Raw genomic sequence first — 10,417 nt, 5'->3', positions numbered from 1 at the left:
CACTACTTATTCATACTCACTCTCATGAACCACAAACAAAATATTGAGTTTAAGATTTTGTTGATAAGAGGTCAGTATCTATCTAATGTCCCCATCTTGGTGGGGCCCATAAGTGATGGAGAACTAGAATTTGCAAAACCAGATTACAGACACACACGTATAGTGCATGCAAAGCATAATAATCTTTTCTAGTGTTTGTTTGTTTGGCAAAGGAACAAAGAATCTATATATACACGTATTTGCACGAGTGCAGAGATTGACACTAGTAGTGATGATTTAGGTGCTTGGTTATGGTATAGTATGGTATGAAGAATTGTCATTTTTGCATTGTAACCTGAGTAATTAATTGATATAAATATAATTAATAAAATAGGAAGATATGTATCAATGGTGTCTATTTTATTTTTCAAAGAATAATGAATTAAAATTCAACATTAGAAACACAACAGAAATGATTTTTATTTCACCACCAAGATAAAAATTTCCTCAAACTTTCCTTTTGTACAGTACATCCTGAATACAGTTTGTTAAATCTGCACACAGAAAATAAAAATCACTGTCCAATAATCGACATAAAAATCTATAGCAAAAAAAAAATGATATGATGAATAAAATTAAAAATAAGATCTAAGCTTTGGAAGATTTGGGGTTTGGGCAAGAATTGAGAAGCAAAGGGATTTTATTTTCTCTTTCTTAGCTACTATTCATTGGCTCCAACTTTGTAAAGCTTACTTATCCAATCCTATACAAGGAGTTGCCAGACCAAACACCAGATTAGGATTACTTAATCCAATCCTGCTCACCAAACAAGACCTAAAAGAATACAAAGTTCACAGACAAACAAATTGTACATTTCCATAGGGAGCACCACCACCTCGTTCAACTTCCAAACAATGAAAAATGTAAGAGTATTTTCTTCGTATACAGTATAGTTTGTACAGAAAAAAACACATATGAAGCACAAGACGTGCCCTGTCGGCCAAATTATGGTCCGATCTCAGGGAAAAGTATTATTTGGCACTAGGCAAGTCAACAAATAAAGACCGAAACAAATTTAGATTTTTTTTTTAATTTTTTTGGAAGAAAAACATTTAGCTTTATCAGTTACCAGATCTCCTCAAATATGCTAAAATCCCCAACCCAGCAACTAGTGCAGCACCAGCTGCAACAGAACTGTATGCAGACGCCCAAGCTGACTCGGCATGAGCATAATCCAAATCTCCTGAACCAGAAATTGTCTGACGATCTTGTGTTCCTGAATAGTCTAAATGTAGCTTCAAACCCTTCAAAGTTCATAACTAGATGTCAGGTTTCATTATCTTTACAGCAAGTTAACTAACTTCTACTATGACCGAACTGTATGGAACAAGAGTTGGAAAAATCAATAATACCTTCCAACCAGCTTGCCTTGCATGATCCACAGCTGCTGTAAGATCATTATCTGATGCCAGTATAACTTTATCGTGGTCTTCATCTTCATACTACACAGGTAGCTCATTGATTAGTAAAATGTAACTGCATAAAGTGTTCGAGATAGTAAGGGAAGTTTATAGAATAACACTGGTTGATGATATACCATGATCTGAGGCAGGTTGTGGCGGTCGATGTCTTCACCTACCCTCTGAATTATAGAGGTTATAAGGTCTGTCAAGCTCCGAATATCTGCATCCAAGAAACAACGTCAATATCAAAGACCTTGTCCCAAAAGCTGAAAATGCACAAGGGTCTCATGTGTGTAATAAAAGAATGTAGATATTGTCATTTGAATTTGGCTTTAAGGGTTAAGAATATGAATAACATACCACAAGTAAATCTATGCATTCGGCCCTTCTTATCTTGAATTTTAAATGCAAAAGTATTAGACAGTCCTGATAGAGTATAGGGAAAAGGTCTCCCTGTTTCTGTTCCGTCAGAAGCAAGTTTCAAGGAATTTTCACTGTGATGATAATAGAACAAGTTAATATCCAAATATATGAATGTAGGGGGGCAACACAAGAATAAAAGGTTGGCATAGCTTCCATTGAATGTTAGATAAAGTTATAAGCAAACCTTCTAGTTTCTTCGTCATCATCATTGGAGGCCATGGCAGAATCCCAAAACTTCTGCATCATAGTGCTTGCAGCCTCATTGTTCACTCCAGCAGTACTTCCAACCTATATATAAAATATGAGATAAGTACGTAAAACCAAAATACTTGATACCAATGAAAATTGTTTCCACATGTTACTGCAACACAAAATTGTTTCCATTCAGAAACCATAAGCAGATTCTTATGTCCCTGCTATTTTCTTCGTAATGTACCACTGTAGAAATTACTAGAAGACTAATCCTGAGCTAGATTAACTATCCCAGTTATGGCAGCTTATACAATTACAAGAAAAACAGTTTATTTTACTCTGGAGCTTATAAGCCCATTACATAATCATCAAATAACCCTCTAGATGGTTAAGCCCTTGCAACAAGAGAGGTGAAACAGATTCATATTTAAATGAGATCTCTTGATAGATGAGTTTTATTTCTTTTAGCAGCCAGCATGACTGCATTGCATTAAGACTGATCTATACAAAGTCGATGCAATATTGAGCATGAGTTACAATGAACGCAATAGTTAAAACAATATTTAGTCAAGAAAGGTAAGAATGGTCTTACCGTTGCGACAGCTGCATGAGTGATGTGAATTACGTCAACAACGGCAACTACATTCCCATCTGCCTCCGAAAAATTAAATCATATCAGTTACTATGATAAACAGACGAAAACGAAATGAACAACAACATCAAAAGGAATGGAATCCTTATTGAGTCCATATGCTACCTCTATCTAGCACAGGAAGGTGCAAAAATTTCCCATCATGCATGGTATGCAGTGCATCAACAATTGGTGTATCAACTGTAGCACATTCTGGATTTGGAGTCATTACCTGTCAGTATGATGAAAAGCATGTAGCTGAAGAATTAGATTATTTCTTATTATAGTTCACCACAAACAATCATGCACACATCACCAGAGAAATATAGCTCATATATCAGCAGTTTCAGAGTCGATAAACTATTATTATTTTGGCAAACTACAAGTCTCATGCTTCGGAGAAAAACATACCTTTTCTACAAGAGTCGAGTCTGGAGGAAGATTTTGGGTAATGACCCGCATCAGGATATCCTTGGAACTAATAAATTCAAATGTATAAAATTTCTATTCATTAATCATCAAAATTTAACAATTAAATAAAACAACATTAGTATTTTTGTTCGATCAAGAGGAAGCACGATTTAATTAGCAAGAGACTTACGTGAGAATTCCACGTGGTTTATTATCAACAGTTACAACTGCAGAGCTTAGTTTCAGATCAAGCATCTTCTTTGTTGCTGTTAAAACAGTATCTGTTGGTGTAACTGTTGCAACCCTGTACGAATGAACTTGCTGTTAGACAAATAAAATTTGGATGATTTTACACAAAATCGTGTGCAATTAATAGATAAACAAAGAAATATTACCTACTTTGAATTCTCTGCAATGATTGTAGACAAAGATGGTCTAAACATGCGGTCACGAAGTGTTTCAATAAACGTATTTGGACCTGCAAATTCAAAAAAAAACAGCATGATGCTACTACACAACTAAATACAATTAAAACATAATATATAAGATATTACCCGACTAAGTCCAAGAAACACTAGATAATACTATCGTTATATGAAATGAACTAGGATGGGAAAACTCTACCAACCAGAAATAGTGGTGCCCCAATGCTTTTCAACACCTTCAACAGCAGCTGCAATAGCCTTTCCTTTTTCAGCTGCCCTTTCCATGCGAGCAATAGCATCGTACAAGCACTTTGCTATGTCAAGCAGCGCAATGACTTCTCCATTCTCCACCACAGGCAAATGCCTAAATTTCCCTGTAGAAGGAGGAATCATCAATGAATTAAAAGGGGAAAACAGAAAAGAGTTCAATATGCCAGAGAGTGAAAGTAACTCTGCAATTGCTACCAACCTTGTACCATCTTCTGTAGAGCTTCCACAGCATGAGTATCAGAAAGAACAAAAGTGGGGTTCCTCGTCATGACTTTTGAAACGGGAGTTTCCTCAAGATTCATCTCACGAGCTATAACTCTTGTTGCTATATCCTAAACCAATACGAGAGAATAGATAATAAGGTAAGCCCATCAAAAGCATCATACATGTGCTTCTATCTCTCTTTCTATGTACGTTCGTCAGCAAATGATTGCATCTCTATAACATACCTTGTCTGTAAGAATTCCACAAAGCAATGCATTAGAATCAGTTAACAACAAAGCATCAACTCTACGAGCAGCCATTCGACGACAAGCCTCTGAAATGGTTGTACTTTCAGGTATTGTCAGAGCCTTGGACAACCTCAATCTTTTCACGGTACGCTCTCCCGTTAATCCCCTATTGCCAGATACAAAAACATTAATTTTTTCCTCATTTTCTATGTTCTAACTACAAAACTAAAAAATAAATGAGACAAGGCAATTGTTATCCTTGTTTCTTGAAAAGTCAAAGGCATTATCTAATTTCAATAGCACAGTAATCGTAGAAAATGTTTTATACAATTAAGGTATTGTGAATTGACCTTGACATCGACATTAAAATCAAATTGTCCAAATCACAAGATGCAAATTGAGATTCAATAAATAAATACTTACATGGACTTAGAAGATTGAAAGGATTTTCGGGCAGTATCTGGCGGCCCTCCATTCTCAGAGGATTTTTTCTTCCCATGCAATGATGAGTTTGACATGGACAGACTTTTTCGAGAACCACCGCCTTGACTAGCCATCTTCACCAATTTTCAACAAAGTATCTCTACAACAAAGAACCATTATCAATCTCTATATCTCCCTCTGAGAAAATATTATCAAAATATAACTTCCAACAAAATTATCGTTAATTCCATCAAAAAAACTTGATATAACCAATTAAAATTAGCAAATTTCAACCACGCCATCTTCAATTTCATTTTCCGAGCTCAAAACATTTACTGCCCAATTATTCAAATTTCAACTAATACAACCTGTTCTTATTCAAATCTTTTTAAAGACAATAAACAAAAAAAAAAAAAGAACGTTTTCCAATCGAGTTCCTCCATTTTCACGGCAACCAAACATAGCAACACAAAAACAAATATTCTCAAAACAAAGATACTCACCAAATCCAATACCAATACAACCTTTCTCTTTCTCAACTTCTCCTCGTCCTTATCAACTTGTGCTTGTTTCAGTATTCAGATAATAGCGATTTCAACGAACAAACCTGTCGAAATTACGACGACGATGATTATGACGATGATGATGGAAGCTGATCAGAAAATTTTGTACCTCTTTCCCGCAAAATAAGAACGGTCGGGAATCTAATCGGAAAAAAAATTCCGAGAGAATACACCGACCGGCGGGAAAGTTCGAACGACGGAGGAAGAGGTTAGAGAGAGAGACAGAGATAGAGAGAGAAAGAAGAGAGAGAGATAGGGAGAGAAGAGGAAAACCCTACAAAATGGGAGGTAAGAGAAATTCAACGGGGGATTAGGGAGGCAACCAATGAGAGGCGTGCACGTCAACTTTCTTTTTTTACATTTTCTGTTCTAATTTTTATTTTTTTTTTTCTTTTTATCCTTTTTGTGAATTGTGAGGACACAAATAATTTTATTTAATATCTAAATTATTTTTATTATTATTTATTTGGGGTAAAGAATTAATTAATATCCGATTTATGTGTGTAGGAACTAATTGTGATTCATTTTCTATGATCGTGATTTGTGACTGCTAATAAATAATAGGTATTTGGTCTATTTAATTATACATTTGACCAAAATAGCCAAGTCAAATGATGTTTTTGCTACTAATATGTGCTTTACATGATGTAGCTAATGCCTCCAATATTTACCAAAAAGTTTACACATGATAATAGAGTTTCTAGTGCACTCTTCTTTAAAATAGAAATTCCTAAATAGAAATACTAAAAAAAATTGAAGAATCAAACTTAAAAAACACTAAACTCCTTCATTTTGAATTTCTTCACTAAAATTTAATTATTCATACTCTATATTTATAAATATTATTCATTATCCTATAAATATTATTCATTATCCTATATATAGGGTAATTCGGCATCCAGAAGAATTTTTTAGTCTAATTTATTTTTATATTCATGTACGTTATATCTATTTAAGATATCTTACAAAATTTTAAAAAATTCGAAATAATTTACAATATAAAAAATAATATTCAAAATGCCTATTTTACACGCGTATAAAATAAAATAGAGACGCGTGCAATATACTGTTTGAACGTAATTTTCGGCATGTTAAACTTTTCTGAATGTCTTAAAATTTTGCAGGATGTCTTAAATAACTATAACGTACATAATATTGAGAAAAATTTTGACTAAAAAATTATATCGGATGCTAAAACAGATAGGAATGCATCAATATATCCATTTTAAGGGAGTACATTGTAAAATTTTCTCTATATATTTTAAAGTTTTTTTACCGTGGAGACTCTAAAATTGGATACATTGGTAGACACCCTAAAATTTAAAATTGTTATTTGACGGCCAACGATATTGTTGTGTGCCTTTACACACTGAATTTTTGACTTTTAATGAAGATAAAGAAAACAAAAAATAAATATATAATTTAAAAGATTCTTCAATGGCATTAATTTGTGTTATTACTTTGCAGTGGCCTTCTTTTGTTCTCTTGCCCAAAAATCTCCTTTTATTTTCTATTCCTCGAAACTCACTTTTTTATGCTTCTAAGATTTCAATTCCAGAAACACTTTTTACTTTGATCTTCGTATAATGTTATCATGTTCTAAACTAAATTGTTTAGAGAATGTTATGAGAGAAAATACAGAGCAAAAGATAATGAAACAAACTTTATTACTCAAAGATAAAACATAGTTAGTTAGGAAATCCTAACTAACTTAATTAACTGACATAGCTCCTAATAACTAACTAACCGTAAGACTAACTAATTCTAATAGCCCCTTAAGATGAAGTGTACATGTTAATGATATCCATCTTGAATACAAGATTCTTGAATTGTGAAGGGAGAAGAGCCTTTGTGAATATATCAACTAGATTATTGTGAGAGGAGACATGCATCACTTGGAGAGAACCTTGTTAGATTTTTTTTCGAATGAAATGACAGTCAATTTCCACATGTTTTGTGCGTTCGTGGTAAATGGGATTTTCACTTATGTGGATTGCAGCTGTGTTGTCACAATACATCTTAGGTGTTGAAGAAATGGGGACACCAAAGTCTTTGAGAATAGCAAGGATCCAAGTTAGTTCATGAAAAACCGTGTTTTTACAAATGTCAGTTATATATAAAACTGTATAAAACTGTATGTGTCTGCAGAAGCAGAAAGTAATTCTGCTACATCAAAATTAAACAGGCAGAATATAAAATATTTTGCAGAAAAATAAATAACTTGACACAAGAGATTTATACGTGGTATCAGTGTTCTCACGAACACAACTAGTCCACGGGGCCACACCCAGAGAATGAAATCAATTAATAAAGTATCAAAATTACAAAGACAATTGACTTAAACAAGTTTAGACTCCCTCTAAAGTATTGCCGCAATCCTTTGTAATCCACTTTATGAATCTGACTTCTTGAAACACCTTCAAGCCCGAACTCCCTTCGTCTTTGAAGTGTGAGTGCTTACTTCCTCCTGAAGTAAGGCTTCAACAAGTCTTCTCCCGAAGACTTACTTCCTCCCGAAGTAAGGTTGTATCAAGTCTTCTCCCGAAGACCAATCTCTTGTTCAGTCAAGTAGTTCTTCACAACCTCTAGGACAGAGTAAGAACAGAAATAACTAGAACCTAGATGAACAACTAGGCTCTCACAAAACAAAGAAAACTCTCTTCTCTCAAAAGATAAATACAAAAAATGAATAATGGAAGAGCTAATTCGAATGACTGCTCTCTAGGCTCTATTTATAAAACATAGAAACCTTAGAGACAGTCACAAGATCGAATCTACAGCTGTACAAAAACTTTCCTAAAAAAACACGATCTGCAGCATCAGATTCAGATGCTGACGCAGCAGATCTGACCAGAAACAGGAAACTTGCTATAATCGGGTCTGATCCTCTATCAATGCTTGATTCCTGCCAAAAACAGATTAGATCTTCTGATTGTATCAAGATACAATCGAAATCAATAAGGAAAATGCAATAATCAAAGTTTCCTTAAAAAAGACAACTTTCCAAAAGAGAATTGCTTCTCTTTTTAAGAAGTTTTCAAACAAAGGAAAGTTCAGTTGAAAAGTGCAACTTTCCTAACAAGGAAAAGAGCAACTACAAACCGAATAAACAAGGTAAGAAATCGGTTATGAATGCACAAGAATCTTACCATAAACTAACTTGCCTAAAAAGGACTTTACAGTTCAAATGTTGCATTTTCCATGGTTCGGTATTCAGCATCAGTAGAGGATCAAGATACAACCTGTTGTTTCTTTGATTTCCATGAGATGAGGGGTTTGCCAAGAAAATTGCAATACCTTGAAAGCGATCTTCTAGTGTCTTGACAGCTCCCTAAATCAGCATCAGCAAAGAAAGAAAGTTGAACATTAGTTGGTGAGAGGCTGGTCTCTGGATAAGCAATGATATTGGGAACACTGTTGGAAGGGAAAAAAAAAAAAGGCCTTGGCCTGGGGTCTTCTTGAGGTATTGCAATATTCTATAAGCACCTTGAAGATGGGGAACTCATGGACAAGATAGGAATTGATTAAGATGGTTGACTGTATATGTAATATCGGGCCTTGTAATTGTTAGGTAAATTAGTTTGCCAATGAGGCTACGATATGCAGTCGGGTCTGTGAGTGTAATATCTCGATAAGCCTAATGGTAAATAATTAAGATTTATATTTATATTATGGGTTAATTAGGTAATAAGTGGGATTATGATCCTACTAATTTATTTCAGCATGAAATTTAAATTTTGCCATAAGTGAATAAATAAGCGTAATTTGCTAATTGCGGAGATTTATATAGCATGTGTGAATGTAATATGAGCTATATGTGGAAAAAAAATATTTTTAGGTACAGACTCACCTGATTAGGTGATGTGATTTTCCTGGCGACGTACTGGGTGTAAGTACGGGCATTAGTGATATATGATGAGTACCGAGCGTAGGTACGGGCTCACCTGATTAGTTTATGCAATTTTCTTGGTGACATACTGGGCGTAAGTACAAGCGTCAGTGATATATGATGAGTACCGAGCGTAGGTACGGGCTCACCTGATTAGGTGATGCAATTTTCTTAGCGACGTACTGGACGTAAGTACGGGCGTCAGTGATATATGATGAGTACCGAGCGTAGGTACGGGCTCACCTGATTAAATGATGCAATTTTCCTCGCGACGTACTTGGCGTAAGTACGAGCGTCAGTGATATATGATGAGTACCGAGTGTAGGTACGGGCTCACCTGATTAGGTGATGTGATTTAGCTTGGCGACATACTGGACGTAAGTACGGTCGTTAGTGACATATGATAAGTACAACACATTGTTGATGCGCCATGATTCAACAAGAAAGAAATGACATTCAGGTACCTTGGAATTCCTATATGTTCTACAAGGATATCAAGCAAGGAGTGTTTGATATTAATTAGCTGAGAAAATGACTACTAGAATCAAAGCTTAAAGTTCTAGGAATTTATCTTTTGTGGGACGAGTTGTTCTTATTATTTCGATATGCTTTCTATTCATTTTTATTGGATTCAAATTATGATTTTTTTCAAAGAAAGTAATTAATAAAATAGAAGCTATTTGTCGTGCTTACCTTTGGAAACTTATTGCTTGGGATTCAGATTGTTAACCTAAGATGGATGGAGGTGCTGATTTTAAGAAGATTTCAGAGTGGAATATTGCAACCCTTTTCAAATATGTTTGGGCAGTGACCAAAAAGGAGGAAAACCTATGAGTTCGTTGGGTACATAGTGTATATATCAAAGATGAAGATTGGTGGAATTACCAACCTCTTTCCCATGGTAGTTGGTACTGAGAAATTAATTGCTATCAAACATCAATTCAAAAAATTTGCTGCAACACAACAATTTTTGGGGGACAAATATCAAATTTCTAAAGGATATAAGTTGCTATGTCCAAACCAAAATAGATTTTATTGGAGCTAGAAAGTGTGGGGAAGACTCAATGTCCCTAAGCATAGTTTTGTGCTTTGGTTATCGATATAAAATAGGTTGAGAACGAATGATAGATTGCTAAAATTTCACATTATTGCTATGTAAAATGTATTTTCTGCAACACACATATTGACACAGCTCAGCACATTTTTTTTCAATGTTCTTTGTCTTTCAAATTTCTTCAACATGTGAAAATATGGTTGTCTTGGAGGGTTGAATTGAATCAGCTGTACAAACTAATT

General features: G+C 34.6%; 1 protein-coding gene across 2 annotated transcripts; it reads right to left on the bottom strand.

Annotated features, from left to right (window-relative positions):
* Window positions 1-319: 319 nt before the first annotated feature.
* Window positions 320-5,570, bottom strand: LOC115711459 (CBS domain-containing protein CBSCBSPB1). Of its 2 annotated transcripts, XM_061111908.1 has the most exons (16): window positions 5,173-5,570; window positions 4,670-4,829; window positions 4,244-4,412; window positions 3,994-4,126; window positions 3,728-3,898; window positions 3,499-3,577; window positions 3,290-3,403; window positions 3,100-3,166; window positions 2,815-2,920; window positions 2,650-2,708; window positions 2,050-2,153; window positions 1,803-1,936; window positions 1,577-1,662; window positions 1,392-1,481; window positions 1,109-1,283; window positions 320-533 (listed from the first exon to the last, which is right to left on the bottom strand). In XM_061111908.1, the coding sequence occupies exons 2-16, from the start codon at window positions 4,801-4,803 to the stop codon at window positions 487-489; spliced, it is 1,668 nt and encodes a 555-aa protein (XP_060967891.1). In that variant the 5' UTR covers window positions 4,804-4,829; window positions 5,173-5,570; the 3' UTR covers window positions 320-486. The 2 variants fall into 2 exon arrangements, with proteins under 2 accessions (XP_060967891.1, XP_030495661.2); XM_030639801.2 differs by lacking the exon at window positions 320-533 and having other exon boundaries at window positions 895-1,283; window positions 5,173-5,568.
* Between the last annotated feature and the right edge of the window lie 4,847 nt (window positions 5,571-10,417).

The sequence above is a fragment of the Cannabis sativa genome, chromosome 3 (assembly GCF_029168945.1).
Source record: "Cannabis sativa cultivar Pink pepper isolate KNU-18-1 chromosome 3, ASM2916894v1, whole genome shotgun sequence".
NCBI lineage: Eukaryota > Viridiplantae > Streptophyta > Magnoliopsida > Rosales > Cannabaceae > Cannabis > Cannabis sativa.
Note: the sequence above shows the minus strand (reverse complement) of the source record. Positions and strands in the feature narration are given on the sequence as shown.